This window comes from Besnoitia besnoiti, chromosome XII, assembly GCF_002563875.1.
Source record: "Besnoitia besnoiti strain Bb-Ger1 chromosome XII, whole genome shotgun sequence".
In the NCBI taxonomy this organism is placed as follows: domain Eukaryota; phylum Apicomplexa; class Conoidasida; order Eucoccidiorida; family Sarcocystidae; genus Besnoitia; species Besnoitia besnoiti.
Genome location: NC_042367.1, coordinates 1747855 through 1771493, shown reverse-complemented (window position 1 = coordinate 1771493; position 23639 = coordinate 1747855). Strand labels below are relative to the sequence as shown.

The 23639-nt window shown below is 61.3% G+C and overlaps 2 protein-coding genes and 1 non-coding gene across 3 annotated transcripts; 2 read left to right on the top strand and 1 right to left on the bottom strand.

Annotated features, from left to right (window-relative positions):
• Positions 1-559: 559 nt before the first annotated feature.
• BESB_024470 (uncharacterized protein) lies at positions 560-14747 on the bottom strand (the record flags this gene model as incomplete). The annotated part of the gene is made up of 10 exons (XM_029361149.1): positions 560-655; positions 868-937; positions 1463-1519; positions 2051-2169; positions 2570-2671; positions 3375-3587; positions 4226-4357; positions 5300-8530; positions 9012-14603; positions 14691-14747. 10 exons carry the CDS (start codon positions 14745-14747, stop codon positions 560-562), a joined length of 9669 nt encoding a protein of 3222 aa, XP_029215964.1.
• Positions 14748-18137: 3390 nt separating this feature from the next.
• On the top strand, positions 18138-18224 carry BESB_024570. Its single transcript has one exon. It is a non-coding gene; the product is annotated as a tRNA-Sec (tRNA).
• Positions 18225-19646: 1422 nt separating this feature from the next.
• Positions 19647-23545, top strand: BESB_024460 (clustered-asparagine-rich protein; the record flags this gene model as incomplete). The annotated part of the gene is made up of 8 exons (XM_029361148.1): positions 19647-19703; positions 20506-20667; positions 21258-21366; positions 21579-21644; positions 21918-22034; positions 22400-22560; positions 22994-23090; positions 23478-23545. The coding sequence occupies 8 exons, from the start codon at positions 19647-19649 to the stop codon at positions 23543-23545; spliced, it is 837 nt and encodes a 278-aa protein (XP_029215963.1).
• Between the last annotated feature and the right edge of the window lie 94 nt (positions 23546-23639).

The following is a 23639-nucleotide window of genomic DNA, read 5'->3' as shown; positions in this document are numbered from 1 at the left end:
CGCCTGGCGGAAGTCAGGGGCGAGGCCCCCCACGCACCAATGCAGAGCTCTCTACAGCTTATATACATATATATACGTATTTATTTATAAGCACATGTAAAGAGAAAGGGGGGACAGCAGACAGTTCAGAGCACGTCTTTATTTTTGGCGCGGCCAGACCGCCCCAGAGTCGGGGACGACAGAGAGCCGCCTTCTGTGCGCGTCTCCGCCGTCTGGCGAAACGCATCAAACAAATGAGGTTGTTGAGTTCAGATCTTCATCTGAGCCGCGAGCGAGTGACACATGCAGGCTCTGTAGCGTGTTCCACGCAGGCCGGCGGTGTGGAGGCGGACGCAGCCCAGGCGAGCTGTTGTCGCGCGCCATAAAAGGTCGCGATTCCATCGGAAGAGCTGAGTGAACTGGCGGTGGGGATCAGACTCGCGGCTCGCGTGGACGATCTGTTATCGTTACTCTAATAGTGAAATCCAACACTTTGTAATTGTATTAAGCAGTTAGTGTGGTGGCGGTGTGCTGCCATCAAAAAGAACTTGGCTGTCTGTATCTCGTAACCGGAGTTCTTCTACAGCGCGTTGATTTTACCAAAGGGAGGCTCCAGGGCGAGAAACTCCTTCCGGCGTTTCGTCGCGAAGGCCACAATCATCAGCGAGAGAACGACCTGGGCGCACACTAGCACACAAAAGGCCTCCATCCACGTCGCAAAAAGAGCAGCGAAATCAGAGAGTACAGGATTTACCAGTCGCTGCTTCACGGGTCCACACGCGTACAAGAGTGGAGAGTCTGTCCCTCTCTCGCGAAGCCCCATCTGCCGCTGCAAAGAAGAGCGAGAAAAGCGTCCGACGCTCCTAGACCCTAAGCGCCTGCGCGTACCTTGGAGACGAAGAGGCACACCCACCCAAAGAACGCGCACACCAGCGTCGACGTCGACGTCCACGACACCCTGTAGGAGAAGCACAAACACATGGCAGCAGAGACGGGCTGCGATCGCACGGAGAGAAAATGGACGCCCCCTTTCCTCATTCCGCAGCTCTGCAGCAGACGCGCGCCGACTCGCTCCACCCGACGCGGCCGCGCACAGTGGACGCACAAACAAGCGTGTCGTCTCTCATCCGGCAAGTTGCAACTCGAATTTTGGCTTCGAGAGCCGCGCGGCTGCCGCATCTTCTTCTCCCCAACTGTCGGGACTGGCGCATTTGCCTCACATGGCGGATGCTTTTCCTCTCCTGGTGCCAGCACCCCGTTCTGTCGCACCCTCCGCGAGTGCGGCGTTCCGCAGCCGCGGCGCGGAAGACCAGCGACCCTCCTCACTCCAGCCGCACATACACGTCTGAACCTCGCTTTTAAACGCATGCATAAATCCAGGTGCGTGCACAGAGCGGAGTCACGTAATGCACGCATGCACGCACGTGCTTCAGGAGTCTGTGTGTGTGTCTGGGCGCTGCTTGGAGCCGCCGCAGAGACTTACACTGGCAAGCAGGCAACGATGAGCGTGACGATGGGAAGCTCCATGAATCCGATGCGTCTGCAGCCGCGCACAGGGCACAGGCACATCCTCCAACCCTTTTCGCTGATGAAGCAGTCCAGTGAGGCGGCAGTGTAAAATCGGAACCAAGCTCACGGTCTCGACAAACCAGCGGAACGAAGGTTGGCACGCGCGGGGCTCTCGCGCGAGGCAGCTGGTGCCCCCGTGAGGACTTCAGGCGGACAGAAGACCTCCTCCTCCACTGAGCGGCCTGCGTCTCGACGCCGCATGCAGCTAATCTCTGCATGCGTTCCCTCCCTCCTGTTTTTCCACAGCGCCAAGATCAGCGAGACAGTCACGCAGGAGAGGGCCCAAACCCGGTGGCTGTCTCCTGTCTCCTCTCGAGAGTGTGACGCGCGTCTGTATGGAGGAGCTGAAGTGCCTGCTCCGCGTGGTTTTCTAGCGCGAACCCTTTCCCGGCTGAGTTCTCAACAGAGAAAGGGGCACGTGGAATCCGACTGTATACGGGGCGAATCGCGCCGACCGCGCGAGCGTCTCTTGCGTGAAATAAAATTTTCCTTCGAGGCATACCTGGTCGGGATGTGGGAGAAGGCGTACATGCGCCGACAAGGCACTTTGAAGCTCGTAGACGGCAGCAGGTGCGCCTGCGCTTGGGGCACGCGAGAGAGCAAAACGTCCGCCAACAGAACCTGTACGCGCGAGATGCGTAGAGAGAAGAAAAGTGCTTGGACTCTCAGTGACAGTCGAGAGACACTCGCGAAACGCCAAAAACTCCAGGCACAGGGGGGCGGGCGGGGGGGAGGAATTAGGGTTCAGAAGCGGCCGCAGGAGGGGAAGCAAAGAGAGCAGATGCACAGGGAACTGGGTAGGGGCCCGCGCGACACCGAGGCACATGTGAAGGCATCTACGAAACAACGCCGGAGCTCAGCGCGGGATTGAAGAGAGCGATGCCATCGAGACGCGATCGGCCAACCACGGCGTAGGCCACACACACCACAAAATCGAGAATCTTCTCTTCTCATCTCCCGCAAGTTCGGCTTTCTCTCGGCGAAGGCGCGACACTCGAAACTTGCGCGCTGCGTCGCTTACGCGCTGATACTGCTCGAAGGCCGTCGCGCGGATGTTGTTGAACTTGACTAGCGACAGGAACTTGACCCAGTCCACCGCGATCTCCAGCAGAAACACTCCGCACTGCGCCGACACACAGCCGCACGAAACACGAGTCATACAGCACAACCTTCGCATCGACTGCCTGTTCCGCTGTCTGCTTGAACACAGAAATACATATAAATGCCCTTATACACATATACATGAATGTATATATATATATATATATCTGTTTGTATACTGCTGAGAGACAACGCGGGGACGGTTCAGGTAACCCGCGACCACGCTTCCTCCGGCCCAACAGAAACAGCTCGAGTTTCCACACACACATGCATACACATATTCATATACATGCATATATAGATATATATACGTATGATTGGCTGTAAGTAAAAAATATAAACCTAGTATCTTCGAGATTCAGAGGATTCCAGGGTCAGACGTTGATTCCAGCATCCCTGTTCTCCCGTTCTATGCATACGCGCCACGCGAATTCGCAGAACAGAGAAAGATGATTAAGGATCGAGCAAAAAGCCTGGACATGTAACCGGAGACTTGCGAGCAGGCATCGCCCCGCACAAGAAGACGAGAGAAGCAGAGAGAAAGACAAAGGTTTACGGTTTACCTCAGACCCTAAACGAAGAGACGAAGCTGTAACGTGAACGCCCAATCCAGTTCGCATAAGGTGCGACTGGATGAAGCGTCTGAAAGCGCGCCTCACTCGAGAGAGAGCCAGAAGAGGCAACTCGAGAGCGGCGAGGAAAGACCTGCGGAGTGAGGATCTCACCAGCCAGGAGCAGACGGCTGCAAGCGATGTCGCGCGCGGAGACGCCGCGGTCGCCAATTTCAGCGAGACAATGAACGCATCGCAGCAGAGCTGGAAGCGCTCGACGACGTCCGCAGCGACGATCGAGTAGAGCGTCGTAGAGCAAAACTTCTTGAAGACAGTCGACTTGATCTCTCCGAAGTTGTTCGTCACCACAATTAAAAACATCGCCGACTGAGCGCATGCAGAGGGCGCACACGCAGGACACGCAAGAGTGCATTGCATACCTACGCCCAGGTATATACCTATAAATATGTAAATGTAGATATGTAGATATGTGTATAGGTATATGCAATTGCATCCATGTGTAGCCTGACGTGATCGCATGCGCCTTCATGATGCATTCGCATCTCTGTGTTCATCCACAGACAAAGGCATCTGCTCACTCCGCATCCGCAGAACGCGACCGCCGGTGCCGCTGCAGGCGGACGCTGGGCGCTGCGGTTTACTGCGTGATGCATGCAACGCCTACAAGACCCTTCTACTCGCGCTCATGCAACTGAATCTATATTCAACATGCATACACGTAAGTGTCGCAAAGGGCTGTATGTGAGTGTCGCCGCTCGCCGGCTCCGCGTTTGCGAGCCCGCCCCGAGAGAATAAACCCTCAACCCTGAAGGGCCTTGTGTAGGTCACGCAGCATCAGGGAAGGGTTATGGAGCCGCTCGCGAATGCAAAGGGACATCTGGACGCCTTCGCAGGCGGTGCGCGGCGACCGACAGGGGGAGCTCGCGGCTCTCCAGCCCACGCGTGGGCGAGCGGCCACGACCGCGGTCGCGGCGCCGCATGCCTCACTCCGTCGTTGAACCTACCTCTGAGGAGTTGATGGCGATGTTCAGGCTGAGGACGCGCACCAGATGCATGAAGGTGTGAACCAGGACGTAGCCGAGAACGAGGAAGTACTGGAAAACCCACAGCCGCCACTGGTAAGAGCGCCCCCACCACTCAGTCCACGCCGCCCACGACGCGGGCGACGCCGGCGGAGAGCTCCAGCCCCCTGAGGGTCTGCGAGACCCCGCTGCCGCGCATGCAGCGTCCCCCGCCTTTGAAAAAGACCGCGAAGCGGATTCCCGAGTCGCCGAGGACGCCTCAGATGACTTGCGCGACTGCGCCGCGCCTGCGCCCAGCCCGCGGCGCTGCTTTAAGAGGCCCTCGACTGCCGCGGCTCGCGCGGGGAAGAGCGTCGAGCGGGCGAGCGGCGACAGCGCGGCGAGGAGACGCGCGGGGTCGAGGAGGCGGCCCAGAACCAGACGCCACCCTTTTTCTCCGCCGGCCTTTCGCAGCCCCGCTGACGCCGGCGTCGCGCAGGGCGAGCGGGGGGGGGGCGACGCAGAGGCGGGCGACACCGTCTCCGCGGCAGCGAGAGCGCGTTCCGGGGGCGCCTGGCCGCGCATAAAGTCTGGCCACGACTCCAAATCTCCAGGGTGCGTCAACTCCGCAACAGTCAGTGGGCTGGCGCTGCCGCTCTCTGAGTTCTCCCCCGAGAGCAGGAGGCGCGGACCGGCGCCCCAGGCGCCGGTCCACGTGCGACTCCCCAGGCAGGTCGTGGGGTCCAACGCGGTCGGCTTGAAGGCTGCGGCGGCGGGCAGCGAGATCGGCGGGACAGAGGAGCGGACTCTGCGCGAGGCCGAGCCGCCTCTGTCGCCCGCCTTCCTGGCTAGTTTGCGCTTCAACGCCCGCTCGTCGGGGGAGACGGCGCCAAGCGGAAAGCCCCCTGGAGTGCAAAAGCACAAGCATCGTTCGCGCGGGGCACGCTCAGCCTTCTCGGGCGTGGCTCGCGCGTCTCTCTTCTCCGCTGAATCCGCCTCACTTTGCGCCGGCGCGACCGCACCGCGTGCAGGTCTCGGAGCCACAGTCGCACGCGCGGAGGGGCAGAGGAGCTGGACTGTTGTGCGCATGAGGGCATCGATGACGTCGCGCCCGAGCGAGCGCCACATCTTCTCAAAGAGCTCCAGCATGTTGAACACGACGTAGAGCTTCATGAAGGGCTGTGCGCGGATGTAGTGGTAGATCCGCGAAGTGTCGAGAAGCATAAACAGCGAGACGCTCGCGACGAGGAGAGAAAACCGCACCAGGGCGCAGACGTCCGCCGGCGCCAGCAGCGGCGGGAGGTCGCAGAACCCGAGCGGAAACGCAGACGCCAGCCACCGTCCGTATGCACACGCCGCAGGCGACGCAGACGGAGGAGAGAAAGCCGACGACCATGATGAGGATCGCGGAAACGCGGATACCGAACTCTTGCCGGTCAAAGAGGCCACCGCCGGGGAGGACTGCTGCTTACGCAGAGGCTGCTTCAAAACCTCTGCCAGGGGTATCTCCTCGCTGTCGACCCCGCGCGCGTGCGGAGAGCCAGGCGGCCGCTCCAGCGTCGCCTTGGGGCCCGCCGCGCCCGGCTTGCTGCCGTCGCCAGCCGCGCCCCTCGTCCAGCCATAAAACACACTGCTGGCTCGCTTCAGTCTCTGTCTCAATCCGACCTTCCCTTCTCCGACGCTGTCCAGCGGCGGCTCCGCTCTCCAGGCCGGGAGAGGAGATGTGGTGGCAGTCTCTTCAGGCCCCGCAGCGCGCCTAGGCTCGGCTGAGTGGCTTGCGTGTCGCTCCGAAGGTAGCAAGGCGTAATTGCCGGCCTTCCGCTGACTCCTCACCTCCTCTCCGCCTCGGGACTCTCTCATCCCTCCCGCCGCATCAGTCTGCAATCGCGCGTCTTTCTCAGTGATTCCCTCCGGCGGCCGCGCCTCCTCCCACTCTGGCTCGTGCCCGGCTGCCTCATCGACGCCAGCTCCGTCGACGCTAAGGCCCCGAGAGTCTGCCTTGCATGCCGACGGCGCGCGAAGACCTCTGTTCTTCGGCCTCGTGTCGTCCTGCAGCGCGCTTTGCAGACCGGAAGCCTCCTCTGTGTCCCCTTTAGACAGTCTGCTCGCGCTGCCGTTTAGCCGGCCCCGCTGGCGCCCTCGCTCCCCCCGGGTTCTTCTCCGGTCGCCGCTCTCGCCGCTCTTGACGCTCTCGCCGCTGTCGCCGGCGGCGCCCGCCGCGAGCGCGGTCCGCAGGCCAGGCAACGCCGCAGCGTTGCGGAGAACGCCTCCGACGTGCCGCACGAAGAAGCTCAGCCGCCGCAAAAGGGAAGGAGGCGCCGGCGCAGGTAAGCGGCCGAGTGACTTCGAGGAACCGCTGTCCGCGTGGCCTTTCTGCCGCTCGCTTTTCTTTGTCTCGCCTCGCCTTGCAGCGCGCCTGTAGAGTTGGCCGTGGGCGGCGCCGCTCTTCGCGTGACTCGTCTGGGCTCTGCTCCCGCCGCCGTGAAGGCCTCCATCTCCCTCCTGCGGCTTCCGAAGGCGCAGCGCGCCCTCGCGGTTGTCCGCCCTCCTGCGCCAGAAGACGCGCGCCGCGAAGCTCTTTCCCCACGCACCGACACAGTGCGCGAGTCGAGACAGCAGCGGCGACCAGGGGAGCCTGAAGAGCGTCTGCCGAAGGAGGCAGAGGAGAGCGAGAAAAAGCTGCCACAGCGCCAGCACAGGCTTCAGCGGGCCCCCAAGTCGCGACTTGCCGCCTCCAGCTAGTACTACACGGTCCTGCGCGTCGACGTCGTCGGGCTCGCTTCCCCGATCTGACGCACGGCCCGCCGTATCCGCGGCGGGCGTCAGGGACCCCCAGCGCAATCCGCTGCAGCGCCCCTCTCCACGCTCCTCCGTCTCTACCCTCGCCTCTCCCTGGCCTTCTTCTGCAGTCGCGCCCCGCCTCTGTGTCCACCGCACTCCAGCCAGATGCGCGTGAGAAGCCGTGAGAGACTCCCCAGCCTCTCGGTCGTGCCCGTTGCCTGGGGCCGACTTGTCGATCGCCTCGAGGGCTTTGCCCCGCCCCTTGGCGCCGCCCGCGCCGCCAAAGAGCGCGTGGGCGGCCAGCCGCACCACCAGCACGAGGGCCTGGATAGGCATGAAGGTGACTTCGTAGAGCACCGCGTCGAGGCAGAGAGCCGTGCCAAGGTACACGACGCGCTCCAGTCTGTAAGGCACCCGGGAGAGATTCCCCAAGGGCGTGTCTGGAATTGTGCAGCTGTTGTCGTCTTCCGCCTTCTCCTCCTCCCGACTCTTTTTCGGCGCCGCGTCACCCTTCACCCCGCCCGCTCTGCACGCTTCTCCCTTCTGGTCCCTGCTCGCCGCGACGCCGCCCGCGCGGCTCGCGCTCGCAGCCGGAGGCGGCTCCGCGCAGGCCGACGCTCGCCGACGCTGAGAGGCGGACGCACGCGGTCTCGCGTCTTCGGCGCCTACTGCGCCCGGCAGCCATAGACCAGCAGTCTCCAAGAAGCTCGCGCCGCACGACTGCGGCCGCATGTTGACATCCTCCGCCCTCCCACCTCGCGCCAGGGACACGCGACCCCTCGCCGCTACGCGTCGTGTCTCGCCGTCCTGGCTCCGTGAGGCCTGCGGCGTTTGGTCGCCTTCTGAGCTCCAGCGAGCCGTCGCCCCCGCCTGTCCTGCGCCGCTCTCCAGGAGGAACCTCCCAGGGCCGCTCGGCGCGCGGCTCTCCGCTGCGGCCACCAGCACTCGCGCGTCGCGCCCACCGCGTGTGGCGCCGTTCTCAGCGTGCGCCAGAAAGCTCAGCTCCGCGACCTCGCAGCTGCGCGGCGAGAACTCGTCCGAAGCTACGCGCCTCAGGGGCCCCGCAACCCCGCTGGAAGGGCCCAGCGCATGCAAAGCCGGGGAGGAAAAAGAAGGCGCGAGCGACAGGAACGAAGACCCCGTGGCCACTGGACGAAGCCCCGACAGCGGCGACAGTGACGCTGCACCCGGGCGCCCCTCCGCCGGCGAGCCATCCGCTGATGCCGACAGACGCATCCTCGTTCCGCGCTGAGGCGCGGATGCGGGCGCGAGACGATGCGTGCCTGGCTCTGTGGAGGCCGCTGACGCGACGCCAGGCGCCGCGGTCGCCGTTGAAGGCCGCTCTGAAGACGACGCGGGCTCACGCAGCCGATAGGAAAAGACCTCGTCTATGACAAACGCCGCGAGGAGACGCAGCCTCGCGCGCACCGTGCAGCCTTCTCCCCAAGTCTCCTCCTCCTCTTCTTCTCTGTCGCTTCTCTCAGCTGCTGCGCCGCCGTCAGCGCGAGGGCCTCGTTCCTCGCCGGCCTGAAAAAAACACGATTTCGAAATCCACAAACATGCACAACGAGAGACATCACCCCGGCGCGAGCCTCGACGGACACGCTGCTCTTCTCATGTCTGGGGAGTTTAGCACACATAGGAACGTCCGCCGCAGAAACGGACACAAACGAGCGCATCGGTGCCGCCATCTGTCTGCGGGCTTCCGCGCGAGGCATCAAAGATAACGCGGCAACGCATCCAAGAGGCCCAAAGGAGGTAACGGTTCGCGATCAGACAGTGAACACGGCCAAGGTTACAGGGCTGCGGCTACTGGAGGCGCGCGGGTCCGGTGACGCTCCGCGTGGCCGCCCACGCGCGAATGGACAGCGGATCCCGCCGTCGTCAGTGCTAGAGACAGATCCGCATTAAGAATCGATCGCAGTGCTCGCGCATCGGCGCTCTCGAGCTCCTGCCTTCTCTCCGTCGGCGTAGCGTGATGGACGCGCACTCGTGGAGCCCCGCTTACCTCCGCCTTTGTCGTCAGCGCCTTTCGCCTGTGTGCCAGAGACAAGCTCGGCTCCGCGGCCTCAGCTTCCAGACGAGGTGAGGCACGGGAGTCGGGCGCCCGCGCTGACGCAGCTTCTTGTCCCTTACGTCTACCTGCCAGTTCTCCCTCTCCCTGCAGCCCCGCAGGCGACGCCCTCGCGCGCGTTGCTGCGGCGTTTTTCTTGAGCGCCGCGGCGTCGTCGGTGTGTTTCCGTGTCGCACAAGAGGCGGCCGAGGTCGCATCTTGGTGCCTCGCAGCCACTGGCAGCGCGGGGGGCTGGAACGCAGGCACGAGGAACGGCGCTGGGGTACAAAATCCGGACGACAGAGGCGTTTGCAACTTCACTTCCTTTGCCTGCAATCCCGCGCCTGCTTCACGGGAGCGACTCTCCCGAACCCCGAAGCGGCCCTCCCCTGCGCGCTCGGCGCTGAGACCTCGGCCGGAGGCGAAGGGACCCTCCCGCGCGTCGCCGTCGACCGCCGTCCGCTGCAGAGGAAACGTAGGAAGCGGCAAAATCGGCGTCTTCGCTGACCCGCCCGACGGCCTTCCCCACCACGAGCTGACCACGCCGGCCCCCAGCAGCCGGTGGCGTGTCTCCTCCACCGGGCTCGAGAGGGGCGAGGTCGCGGGCGCGCACGCGCGGGGGTCGGAGACCTGTGGCTTTTTCTCCTTGCGGAGAGCCGCGAGCTCCTCCCGCAGCTCGTCGAGCTGCCGCTGCTGCTCCAGGTACAGTTGTACGATGACTTGCGTCGCGGAGGCGCTCTCGGGCAGTGCGACCACCGCATCGGGACTGGCAGGCGCCAGCCCGTCCGGCGGCGGGCGCTCGCGCGCGTGTATGGCCTGCGCAGGTCTCTCTGCCTCCGCGCTCGTTAGCATGGGGGACGCGGCCTCTCGTCCTGCGCCGCGCCGCAGGTCTCGCGCGCCCATTCGATACCCATACGCATACGTGAGGTCTTGTCGCCGCTCGTCCTCCAGAGGGACCCTGAGCGGCCGCATCGGCTCGTAGGAGCGCCGGGGCGAAGACGCAAACGAGAGGAAGGAGGTGGAGGACGACGAAGTCACCGACCGCGGCACGCCCTCGCCCTCCTCCGGAAACCCCGCGCCCAAATCACCCGCGCCGCCCCGAAAGACGACGAAGCCGGTCGCTCGCTTTCCGCGGCGCTCTCGCCCCGCAACGGAAGCCTGCGCGGCGACCTGGGCAGGCGTGAGCGGCGACGCGGGCACAGCGGGAGACGACGAGATCGAGGATCCCGGCGTCGACTGTGAGTCCTCTGCCGGGAACGCGACACACGGGAAACCGGCCTGGCGCCCCGCCACGAGGGCGCACGGCCCCGAGCTCTTGAGTGGCGCAGAGTGCGACAGCGGTGCCGTTCCTCCGGGTGCCAGACGCCAGTGCGAGGCGCGCGCGGCTCCGCGACCACCTGCCAGATCGAGGCAGACTTCGCGGCTGGAGCCGAACTCTGCGAGGAAGGGGAACGCGACACTGACGCTGTCTCCGCCGCTGAAGCGGCGGGGCGCTCGCGGGTCGTCGAAAGACGCGTGCGCAGGCAGGGCATCCCGCACGAGCGTCGTCGTGCCGCTGGGGTCGGAGGACTGCCGTAGAGCGCCGGGCTTGCCAGCCTCTGAGACAGCCGACCAGAGGCTCACAGCGGACGGCGAGCGTGCGCCGCCGCGACCCGGCGCCCCCCCTGCGACTGGAAAGAGGTGAACTGAGGGAAGCGAGGAAGACGAGGGGCTGCTGAGGAAGAGGAGCGACGCGGCGTCTGCACTGTCTCCGTCGCCGTCCCCGCCGCGCATCGTCTCCCCGCTCAAACGTCTCGCAAAAAGAGCGTCTTCCGAGTGGCCCAGGCCGCCAGAAAAAGGCTCTTCTTCCTCGCTTCGGGTTGCCGCCCGCTGCGCAGCGGGCGGGTGGCGCAGGCCGGTCTCCGCGGTGGCCTCAGGCGGAGTCAGCGCGCGCGTGAACGCGAGATGCTCGAGCCGACGCGCTCTCTCCGTCTCAGAGAGGGACCGGAAGTCGACAGGACTCGCACGACGCGCAGGCGAGCTCGCCGAGGTGCCCCGCTTGGGCAGCGCGTACAGCGGCGGCTGCGAGTGCCCCACTTGCTGCAGAGCTGCATACAGAGGGGGCCTCTGGAGGGCGGGCGACGCGAGCGCGGGAGACAGAAGAAAGGCCGAGCCGCGCTGCTGCCCTGGGACGAGAGCGTACGAGCAGGTCGACGGCGTTCGCGGCAGGCACGAGGAAGCGTTTCGCTTGTCTCGTGGCTCGCCCCGACTCCGGCACGGCGACTCCGGAGCCGAGCGGGCGTGCCGCACCGCCGCATCGGGGCGGCAACGGAACGGAGACCTGGCCTCCGCGAACTCGCCACCGAGCCCTGAAACGTCTTCCAGCTCCGGCGTGAGGGAGACGGCGCGCGGAGAAGAGAACGACGAGCTGTCTGAGAGGCTCGGCGTCTTCTCCACGCCGCCCGCCGCCAACGGCACAGACGACGCGAGGGGCGACGCCGTGGCGGAGACAAAGTGCGATGAGAGCGAAGAACGCTCCGACGCCGTTCGCTCACGTGCGCGCGACCCCACGCAGGCCTCGTTTGCCTCTTTGTATGTTCGCAGGCCCACCGCAACGCGCTCACCGGGAGGGCCTTGGGCCCCAGCCCCCAAAGCGCCGCCTGGGCGCAGCAAGGCCTTGTGCCCCGGGCGCCCTCCACCCTCCGCAGCCGAGCAGGCTGGAGGGCCTGCCTTCGCGCGTGGATGCTGCGCCAGCTCAGCGGCATCTGCATCGTCATCAACGGCGTCTGCGTCGTCCGCCAGGGCATCCAGAAATCTGAAGCTCTGCTCCCCTGCGCGGCACCACGGGCGACCCCTCGCGGGCTCTGTGAAGCACGTGAGTGACTGGCCTCTCGCCGCCAGAGACTGGGTCACGGGGGAACGCCCACGCGCAGGCGAGGCGAAAACCTCCGGCGTCTCCTCTGCAGCAAGCGACGCACCGGCGGGCTCCACGGGCGACGCGGCCCCGTTGTAGTGCAGGAAGCCAGTCGCGGTTGAGCGACCGTGTGGTGGCGCTGTCTCCGTAATCGCGGAAGGCATTCTCCGTGTCCCGTGAGAAGGGCCAAAAGCGAGTGCATCTTTCGCGTCAAAAGCGGACGCGCCTGACGTTGGATGCAGGGGAGATCCAGCCGCCGCAAAACTCCGGATGGCGAGAGGGACGCGGGCAGACAGCGGAGCGTCTCCCTGCAGTTCGTCGCAAGGCGCCTGGAGGAACTCAACTTGGCGTGACGCCGCTTCGCGCTCCGCGGTGGTCGAGACCCCGCCACTCCGGTGGTCGGACAGCAACCGCGAGAAACTGAGGGTCTTATGTCCCTCTGCAAACGACTCTGAACTCTCGCCTTCGTTGTTACCTTGCTGCGATAAAGAGTGGGGCGCCGTTTGGCACCGCCGCGGCCGTCGATCTTCGAGAGCCGAGAGACTCGAGACCCCGCGCGTCTCCTCGCCTAGAGGGCCGTCTTCCTTTTTCGTCTCCGCGCCTCCATCTTGTGGGCCTGCCCCTGGCTGCGCGTCCAGCTGCGGCTTCGAAAGCCCTTTCTCGGCGGGAGAGGCCGGCGGCGGACTGGCCACGACAACGGGCGAGGAGCGCATGCGAGAGGCCAGGGAGCGGCGCGATCGCCTCCCGGTGTAGTGAACGTACAAACTTGAGTGACTGCGAAAAGGATGAAAGACCGCGCTTGCCCCTGGCTGCGGCACGCAGGTACACCCCGCGAGTCGCGAAGCCTGGGGCGACAGCAGCGTCGTCGCCCGACGCAGCGGCGCTCTCTGCGCCCTCTCCAAAGAGTTCCAGCCGCGCGCCGCAGCATCCTGCAACTCTCCAACTCCCTCCACGGACGCTGCCGCCCGCAAAGGGGCCGTGCTCGCCGACGCGTCGCCGAACGCTACGGTGCCCGCGCGCGCCGGCGGAAGGCCGCAAGGCGACAGAGACCCCGTCGGGCGGAGAGAGGCCCGCATCGCAGGCAGCGCGGCAAAGACGGTCGCCAGGGCGCGTGGTGGCGAGGCAGGCAAAGCGACGGAATGGCCTGAGGACGAGGAAAGCCTAGCGAAGCTCTCAGGCAGCCCGCGTCTGTCTCCTGGTGCGCGCAGCGACCCGCTATGCGCCTCCTCCGCGCTCACATGCGCCACAGAGCCCGCTGCGCCTCGCGCGCGACCGAGCTGACAGCTGCCTCCAGGCGACGCCTCCGACGAGGTGGCGTCACTGTCGAGGTCGCGGGTGAGGCCGCGGCCGGGCGGCGGGCCCCTGAGCTGCGCGGACGTCCGGGGGGAGGAGGCCAGCGACGCAAGAGGAGAAGCCCCGTTGCGGCAGAGCGAAAGGGAGAGCGAGCGATGTCGCCAAAGAAAGCGCCTGTCAGCGAGCTTCTTCGAGCGAAACAGCCGGTGTCTATGCTCGGCATGCCAGAATCGACACCGTGAAGGCACGGCCGCGAGGCCCTGGGCCCCTGCACCTCTTCCCAGAGGCAGCAGCAGAGGACCGCACGCCGTCTCGCCGCGTGTCGACTCTTCGCCTTGTTCAGGCGATCCCTGCTCCGCCCCCTGTCGCAGTTCCACGGCCTCATACGGCACACCGGAGGCGAGACTGCCGCCGAGGCCCAGGCGGCCTCGCGCCCTCCTCCACGACAGAGGCCCTGGAGAGAGGGACGCCGATCCCCGCCTCGGTTCAGCTTCATCAGAGGACGTCAAAAACGGTGGCGACGTCGCGCGGTCTTCGCTTCCCCCCTCCGCTACCTCGCTATCGCCCGGTGTTGCGCCGTCGCGCTCCACAAGGCCCCCGTCTCCCCCCCGCGTCGTCGCTTGGCGGTTGCTGAGGCTGCATGCCTTCTCTGCCGGGGGCGACTCCTGGGGAGGAGCACTGCAGCCGGGGATCCCCTGAAGCGGCAGCACCAGACAGTCCGGATTCTGGCGCGAGCTCAGGTCGGCGCCGGAGATCTGATACGAGAAGGCGTAGCAACTCGCCGAGTGCCTGAAGGGATGGAAGCCCGCCCGCCTGCCGCGCATAGGCTTGGAGGGGCTCGGGGGACTCGCTTCGCGGTCTGGCGGCGTTGCGCCGCCCTCCGAAGGATCGGGGCTGCTCAGCCGCACCGCGCTGCTTTGCGCGAAGGACTGCGGACTCGAGAGCCAGTGCCGCGACTCGCTCCGCGGCACCGGTGAGTCTTCATCGGAGTTAAGAAAGTCGTCAAAGGACAGCAGCCGCCGAGAGGAAGAGAGGTCCGGGGCGGAGTAGTACGAGTAGACAGATTCCGCATCGTCGTCGCCGGGGCTGACGGACACGCCGTGGTGCAGAAGGAGTTCGTACGCAGGCCACTGGCGCACAACAGCGGACGATAGCGGCGCCGTCTCGCCTTCCCCGTGGACGATGCAAGGCTCGGGGCACCAGCAGCCTCTCCACGGAGACAATCCGCCCTCTGTGCCGTCTAGGGAAGTCGCTTCTTCGGGTCCTGGCGATCCTTTCCGCTGCGGTCCCCAGTCCGCAGGCCCCCGAGCGAGGGCTTTTTCATCGAAAACGGGGCTGAAGACCAGGGGCTGAGTTTGCTCCTGATGACCAAGCTCCCACGATCCCCCCTCTACCACCGCAGCGCTCTCTTCGCGGCATCTGCTCTCCGCGATATTCTCCGAACGAACCTCTCGTTCGCGTTCACGGACGCCCGGCTCGGGCTGCGGAGAATGTGTGGGGACCATTGGAGCAGCCCCGAGCGATCAGGCCAGTTTTTACATCGCTGGTATTGTGGGAAAGCCCGCGCAGGCGCCCTAAAGGGAAAGAACGATATGCGAGGGCCTGCCAATTGAAATTGCAGAGACGCACCCGAGGCGACCACCCAGCAAACGCTGCTGAGAACCCCGAAAGCTCACGTATTACATCTGACGGTGAACTAGCGTTCCTGACTGAATCGTGTTCAATAACAAGGGAAGTCAAGGTTCAGCCGGGAAGTTAGCGTCTAAAATATATAACAGATAATCTCAACTTAGATGCACGAGGGCTCATTCAGCGAGCCGCCTAGTAGCAAAAAGGCCGCACTCAAGCACAGGAACCCATCACACCACCTCCCTGCCGCTTGCCTGACTCCTCAGCATGAGGGGACCGCAGTGCGGCGCCAAAGAAATCGGTCCGCCTCGAAAAAGAGAATTTGACGGACCGCTTAGTGCAAGAATTCGGCGACACACCGTGAGGGATCGAGTAGCCCGTTGGGCAGTGGTTCAGGCGCGAGCCATACGGGGAACAAATGCAACCGTGGATTATTTGAAACGACGAATTTCGGAGGAGACGACTCCCCGGGAGGTCCACAGGCTGCCCTTCCGACCATATGTTGACAACAAAGTAGAGACGTCTTTGTGACCATCGACGTGACCTTGCTCACTCAATTCCCCGTCTTCCAAGTATACAAAAGTGACAAGAGAAACATTGTACTCAGAAGATAGCGGTGCGAGGCGAGAACTTCAGCATAACAATCTTTACACGGAGCTTATAGGGTCCGCGAATGCGCAGACTTTCACGGCCGAAGCGCAGGCTGAACCCTCCAGTCCTACCACGGAGAAAAAGACTTTATTCTTTTGCGTCGTTTGTACCGAGAAACTGTGGCGGCGGAGAAAAAGGCCGCTTTAAGAGTTCGAAATACGCGGAAGGCTCCCGGTCACGTGTCGCGGCTGGTCACCGTGTCCGCGTTCTGAATGTGTCGCGGCCGTCGGTGCATGCGCCCTGCGCACACTTCGATCTGATGCGGACGGGCTCTCTCGCCTCCCCCTTCGATGTTCTTAATGCCTGCTGTGTACGGAGGATATGGTAACTTGTTCGTACAAAAGTACATTGGTGGTTTCGAAACGTTTTCCCCAAGAACTGACGCGATCCCCCATTTTTCATCACCATTACTGGACTCCTTTGTTCTGATTCTAAGTACTCAGAGAGATAACTAGGTACCGGGGACTTGGCAAGCATACTTCTGCAAGCTGAAACTGGCAGCCCAAGACAACGCTAGTATCCTTCAGGGTGTTTCCCTGTGTGTGTCGCTTCCAAGTACGGCAACGAAACCGGCAAGTAGCAGTCCTGAAAATAGTTCCTTGGGTGCATGGAGTTACGAACCCCCATCCTTGAATGCCTGGACGACACCAACGGGGCTCACACACAAGTGTCTCGCAAGCGAGGAAGCAACGGCGCCGCCAGTTCGTAGTGGAGATTAGAAGAACTCGGTAGTATTCCATGGGACTCCCTAAAGCTGCAGGTGTTGATACTGGATGAGTGCGAGTCTATCAACAGAGCGCCGCAGGCACAGAATATTCGGTAGCAGCGCCTATTCCAAAACGGTATCGCATGATGAGGACGATGCTCATGATTATAATGAGGGTTGAGACACGAGCGATGAGCAGTCCACTTTGGCAGGTGAAATGGATTTTGAAGTTTCATGGAACTCTCAAAAATTCAAGGGAAATGCAAGTCATCATCGTTAGCAGAGCCTGAAATGTCTGGCAGGGCCACAGCGTCAGATGACGAAGCTCTCCACGACACTCCACATTTTCTCTCAGGGGTTGCCATACGGGATACATGCCGGTTATCTATATCACATGACCATATTCTCAAAAGTCTCGGTATGAACCAGGCAAAAAGCGGTAGACCTTCGCATAGAACACGACTTGCCCGTGGCGTGAGAGTTCTGCTTCTTCATTCGCCGGTGACTCGGGGCTCTGCAGCTGCCGCTATATGGCACTTCTCTAGCACTGCCCAAGATGGATTCAAGAATTCCAGATCATCTCGAATGGTGTGAATGCGAGCGATCCACAGCTCCGTAACATTGTACCTGTCACAGCCGTAGGCATCGACTGACAACACAAATACCGTTTCTAGATCGGTTACAGAAGCGTTGTGTAGTCGGAGCTCACGTCCACCTGCGTACTCAAATTCTTCTCAAGAGTCAGATCAGTCGAAGGAGGAGACACTGCTTTGCCTGTTCGCTTGTGTCATTTCGCGGAACTCGTCGAAGTATTATTTTCCGCAAGTTTACCCCTTCGCAGGTATCAGGGGCCAGGCAGGTTGGTTCACGGCCTCTTACCAGAGAGCGTAAATAAGGCTGTCACTTGGTGTCGCGCGAACAGGCCGTAAACTGTTTGCCATCTATTTCTCGCAAGCTGTTCTCTCAGGGGCCGTCAACGGAGCCACATAGCTAGGAAGCGTGCTGCAACCTTCCACAGGAGATAACAAACTAGTAAGCACGTGGGGAGAGCCCCCGTGTCACCTTCCTCGCCATACGACGGCATCCGCATTCCAGTTTGCCACGTCGTTTGTCGCTGCTAAGTTTCTCTGTGCTATCAAAGTATGCATCCTGAGCGTCTATTCGAAAGCGCTTGCTTCCCTGTGCCGCACAGAGAAAGCCCTGGAGTCACTTCCGGAACCCAAAACACTCAAAAAGTGCATATCGCGTGCAATTTCTTGGGGAGGTACAGGGCCGGAAAAAAAGTGGGCAACACACGTGGTACCAGTTGCGCTCACGTGGCATGCTGCCCACATCTCGGCATCACGAAACTTTCCCTTCCGTCCCTCGCTTCACCTGCTCTCCCAGGCAACGGCGTGTTGCAAACCCTAAGATAAGGCATGCCTTTATGGGTAGAAAAGCATTACCTGCCCCCAGAGCAGGACCATTGGTGAACATTTCTTTCTGAGCCTCTTGACAGTCACTGTCGCTCTCGAAGGTGAGTGCGGATAGGCTACGGAGTTGTAGACTGTTACAGGCACGAACCTCCTCGCTTGACTGAAATAGTCAGCATTTCAACAGTGGATGCCAGATTTGTTGAGGATGCCTGTCTTCTAAGTCGCTCTCAGCGTATGGCTCCGGGAACCGTAGGCAGCTCTGTGCCTACATTTTGAGCCTTCGTTTTTCTCCTTTTCTCGTAATTACTAGCGGGCAACCACGCGTAACAGAGCAGGTCACATCAGAGGAGTCACCCGTGACACCCAGCCACCGTTAGTTTGATCTTCTAGACTGTGCCGTATGAATCATTCATCGGCAGAGGTGATCTCTCAGATCTGGCGAACGGCCTTCGGAACACGCGACGGAACCGCACTTTCCGAGCGGGGGAATCTGCGCATCGATGAGCTGGCCTGGTGGCTGGGCGTGACTTCAAATCACGTGGCGCCTAGCGGCGCAGGGGTTCGATTCCTCCTTCGGTGCGGATCGAAAAGTCCTCGCCAATGGCTGAAACCGGCGGAAAAGTTCGCGACTGTCCGAAACAAGGCTATTCTTCCTGTTTGTACCTTGAAGGGTTGCTCTGATTGCTACGGTGGCGCCATACAAGGTCGCAGCAGGATGCGTAGTGTGGAGTCTCATTTCCATTCTTCCGTCGGCGCTGCGTCTCCATCAGCGCCCAACGCTCGTCGTCGCGTTGCGTGCGCTCTCCACGGCCCCGTCACGCCACGTATTCTCGAGTGTCGGCACCGCGAGTTGCCCTCCTGTGTCGACAAGCATGCATGGGAAAAACCGCGAAGAAGCGCGAGGTGACTTGAAATGCGTCAGCCACGCCTCCAAAGACAACTCCCTTTCTTACAACGTTTGCAGTTGTTTGCTTTACACAGAGCATGCTTATTGACACGTTTTGGGGCAACCGCCGGGCCCTTTGTTTCTGTCGCCATGTGCTGCAAGATCAGCTGCTGCGATGTTTCTCACTGTGTAACATGTCAGCGGTACATGTGGTCGCTGCCAGGCACAGACTCCGTCGTTCTTTATCACGGAAACGTCCACGGAGGAAAGCAGCGATCGTCTTAGGAAGCTGTCCGTCTTCGCGGCGTGACACAGAAGAAAGGTTCGAGTGCAGTGAAGTTGTGGCGGCTTGCCGGCCAGTATCGAAGCCCCTAAATCCTCCGGGGGGTGGACGATTGTTTTCGCCGCAAATCCAGTTGTGTTTTGCGTCCTGTATAAAGAGGCAACGGCGCGTTTCTCTGCCTCCGCCTTTTCGTTCCCTGGCAAGAGCCCTCTCCCAGCTGCCCCGGCTGTCCTCTGGATTGAATTTGCAACCCGATTATTGAGCGCTTTTGCCTTGTGGCGAGTTTGCACTAAAGCGTCGAGAATTTCTCCCTTTTACGTATAGAGAGGCCTCCCTCCTCAGGAAGGGCGCTGTGTCGGCAGCAAGCGGACTGCGGCGGTGGTAGCCTACCTGCAATCTCGGGGTTTCTTTAGAGGCTGTCGGGACACGAGAAACCTTCGATGCCCTCATCGCTGCGGTCCTGTATCCCGAAGTCCAACTGCCGTGCATCACCAACCGTGTTTCTGCGCTTCTCAGTCTGAAAAGCCGTGCAAGGACTCGTGTCGACCGCGTGGGCACGCGCAGAGGTCGAGACGCAGTTCGAGCAACGCAGCGTGGCTCGCCCAGGCAACGTACAAGGCACACATTAAATTTGGATGGTTCCAGGCCCGCTGGAGTTCTGCGTCGGGCTTCGGCCTGTCTCGTCTTCTGCGTGCGGCGTCCTCTTCGATCGCGCGGGGTTGCTGGCCTTCATGAGGGCCCGTTTGCCCCGGGGCTGTCCAGTAGGGGCAGGGATTTTCCCGGGGACGACCAGCCTTTCACATCGTTTCGCTGAGGGAGTCCAGGAGCTTCACCATGGATAAGGTTACGAGGAAGATTTTCGTGGGAAGTATCCCTCACACTGTGACGGAGGTGAGATCCTCTCGGGGCTTTGTCCGCGCTGGCAAACACACTTTCAACGCAACTTTCGCTCTTCACCGGCAGACTGATGAGGGAGCTTTTTGGCGTCCGTGGGCGGAGCTCCACTAAGCTGAGCGCACAGCGGAAACAAAAGGCCAGCGGCGGCATCCAAGAAGAGGGGACGGGGAAATTTTTGGAGCCGCGTTTGTCAGCCATTGCCAATAGTGATGGCGGTGCTGCGTTGCGTGAAGATCGTTCAAGGTCTTGAGCGACTTCTGTCTGCTGCGACGGGGTCTTCGAAGCCACAGACAGCGTGTAGCTGCCAACAGTGTGTAGCTGCCGCATTTGGATGGACAGGTTTGAGGTTCCCCTTTCGAGAGCGCATCGCGCCTTGGTCGCGGCGGTCAAGCATGCGAATCCAGCTACTCATCATGCTCGGTTTACTGGTGTCAATTCTACGTCGTGCTCTGCGTTCCACGCATTTTCTGTTACGCGTTGGCGTATGTATTCTTGTATGTATGTTCATATTTGATTGTATTCGCACATATCCGGAGGAGACATGGCGGGATGCATCCTAAGCTGACACGTCGGCGCTACACTTCTCGGGCTTTGCGTGAATGGGGTGGAGTCGCCTGCGGTTGGTGCATTGCACAGGCACACAGGTACATTCACGTTCCTCAGGTACACGTGGGACAGATCTGTCGCGGGGGACTCACATGGGCTGCAGCGACTTGGCTCTGCCTATGTAGACTCTTCGGACGTTTGACTGCACCACAGCACTCGCCACGCCTCGTGTCTTGCATGCTCTCTGCAGGAGGAGCTTCGCAAGAAAGTGGGTGAACATGGCGGGGTCACAGCTCTCTTCTACATGATGGATCAGACTGCGGGCGACCGCGGCTGGGCCTTTGTGACCTACGAGACCGTCATGGATGCGCAGGCTGCCATAGATGCCATGAACGACAAAAAAATCTTCGAGGTGCGCACAAGGCCTAGGGAGATTAGTCGACTCAAGTAGCGTATCTGCATGTGCATATGCATAAACATAAAAATCCGTGCACACATACATATTCATGAATCCGTTAGATATACTAGTTTCCTGTATATGTAGGATTGGCATACAGGCGGCACCGTGTGCAGGGCGTGGAGCAGGCGTTGTGTTGCACGTAGCAGAAGCAGCATGCGAAATCGGTAGCCCCGCCAGGCCCACGCCTAGACGCTGACAACAAGCCTCCAGATTTGCGTTGTGCGACTCCCGCCGTTGGACGTGGCGGGCCTACCGGCGTATTCTCTCCGTGAATCGGCAGTGGAGCGTAACGAACACTTGGGCATCATCATCATCATATAGAAGTACATGAAAATGTATGTGCATAGGTATGCATACATATATATATATATATATATTCATGTCGGTGAGACTGCTGTACCGTGTCCGTTTTCAGAGCTTGCGAGGCTGCACCAACGCTGTAGAGGCTTTTTTGCGATGGAGTCTGTTTTTCCTCTGCGTTTAAGTCCATCCTTGCGCGCTGTTACCGTATTTTCTCCTCCCGCATCGGGTTTTCTCTTCAGGGAAGCTCCACTCCGATCGAGGCGCGCTTCGCAAACCAGAAACCTACGCCGAAATCCGCCGTTTTCCAGGATAAACCTGCAAGCGCCACAGGGGCCGCTTCAGCGACAAGTGAGTCCTCTGCGCCAGCATGCACAGCCTTTCGTCGCCCTCCGTCTGGCGACGGCCTGCGAGCAAGGCGGTAGACTCCAAGATCTTCTGGGGGCTGGTTCCCGCTTTGGGCTCTTTCTCTTTCTCCAGAGCCGCGCACCCAGGGAAGACGTCTCGTTGTCTGTTCCACATGAACGCGCTTGGTCTTCTGTCCTCCTCTCTCGCTTTCACAGCCTCGTCGGTTTGGCAGCAGTTCTTCACTCCCGAGGGTCACGCCTATTACTACAACACGACCACGGGTAAGTGCAGATTTGCTTCGCGCTGCGGAGAGACTCGCTTTCTGTGCGCTCTCTTTTGCACCGCGTAGCAGACGCGTGCACCAGAGGTCGCGCACGCCAGCAGCGGCAGTTCAGGAAGACGGAGCGGTGCCGTCTCGCTGTGACTGGCAGCCGGTGGACCGCCGTCTGCCCTTTCTGTGATAGTACTCGGCCACTCGCTCTGGCGCTCCGCGAGGAACTGGGGCGTGCGGACGCCTTTTCAGATTCTCGTATCCCTCGGCGCGATGTGTGCAGGCGTGACGCAGTGGGAGAAGCCAGAGGACTTTGAGACGGCCTCTGCCCCCCCCCCGCCAGTCAGCGCTTCCCCTGTCGGGTTTGTTAACAACACAGTGACGCGGTTCGGGCCTCCCGGTACGCGGCTTCGAGACCGCAGCCTGCTGCGCGTACGGGCTGCCTCACGCGCGTGGACTCTCCCTGTTGACAGCAGAAACGCGTAGTCTGCGCGTCCGCCGCGAGTGTCGAACCACTAGCGGCGAGGGAGCGACAGGCGTGAGGGCACCGTGGGGCTGCGGGGCAGCTGCCACTGCCGCACGCGGGAGTTCTCGACCTCTCAGCGGGGGCCGCGGGCTCTAGCTGAATTCAGACCGGGCGAGCAGGGTGGCGAGCCTCCTAGGGCGCGATACTGTCTGAGGACTGTTGGCCTCCTCGTGTGTCGACCGTGCGCAGAGGCCGCTGTCAGTTCATTTCCCGTTGCACTTCTCTTTTGTTTTTTACAGGAAGCAATGTCTTCGTGGCCAGCATTCCAACTGACTGGAACGACATCGACTTGATTCAGCACTTTCAGCACTTTGGGAATATTCTCTCCGCGCGCATCCAGCGATGTTCACAGGGAAACAGCCGAGGCTTCGGCTTCGTGTCCTTCGACAATCCGCAGGCGGTAAATAGCCCAAAGAAAATGGCGTGGAAACTGCCCGGTAGACGCTAAACAGGCAGCGGAAAAAGTAAAAATTGAGCAAAGGAAGTGCCAGTGTGACTTCAGTCTCCGCACACACACACAGAACGTGGCGTGTCGGTTTGCACCGTGTGAAACGCGAAAAATCTTTCAGGCGCGCGTGTAAGTACACGTACAATATGCATACGGGGAACACCATATTGTCAGTGTGCAAGAAGATTGCTTCCTCAGGAGTGTCATTGTCTGGCTACTTTGCTGCCGCTTGGGGCCTCTTTCCGTCTTTAATGTTTCCGATTTCTTGCCTTTGGTGTGTATTTCTGGATTTTTCGCGTATGGCCATGAAAATGTGTGTGTAGATCTATTTGATGAACAAACTCTTTGCATGTGTGCGGCGTTTTTTCTTCCTGCGGATCTGCAGGCAGTGAACGCGATTCGAGGCATGAATGGCTTCAGCAGCGGCGGCAAGTTCCTGCGAGTCTGCCTCAAGAAGGGAGAGGAGCAATACCTCACTCCGGGTAGGTACAGCCACAACAGACGCTGACAACGCTGCATGCATTCTATGGTCTTATTCTCGCTGAGTGGAGCCATAGCAGCAGGATAATATCCTTCTCAAGCCTTTTCCCACACAGGGCTAGGTTGAGTTCTACGTCTGGATTCGCATGAGTCGCTTCCTCGCATGCAGCTTCTCGCAGTCAGGCAAGGCACAGCAGCAGAGTACCCACGAGGGTCTGCAGGTTGTATGATAGGTCAAAGCGTCCCATGAAGTCGCATGCGGCGTTTTGCTCTTTTTCATCTGCTTCACGCGTCCTAAACCCTAAACCTGTGCCGGTGTGTTTGCCACGCCAAGTTCTAGTTCTCTTGAGCATTTTTTGCTCTCTTTTTCTTTTTCGTTCGAGATACAGCAATGCAGGCACAAATTGCGGGCTTCGTGGACGAGCGGCGCCCGCGGCACACCATGCGGCCGTACTGAGGCGCGGGGAAGTGGACGCGAGAGCGCGCAGGATCTTCTCTTTGCTGGCGGTCTCGCCGGTGTCTCCGCACGCGCCTTCGGGCACTGTAGCGTC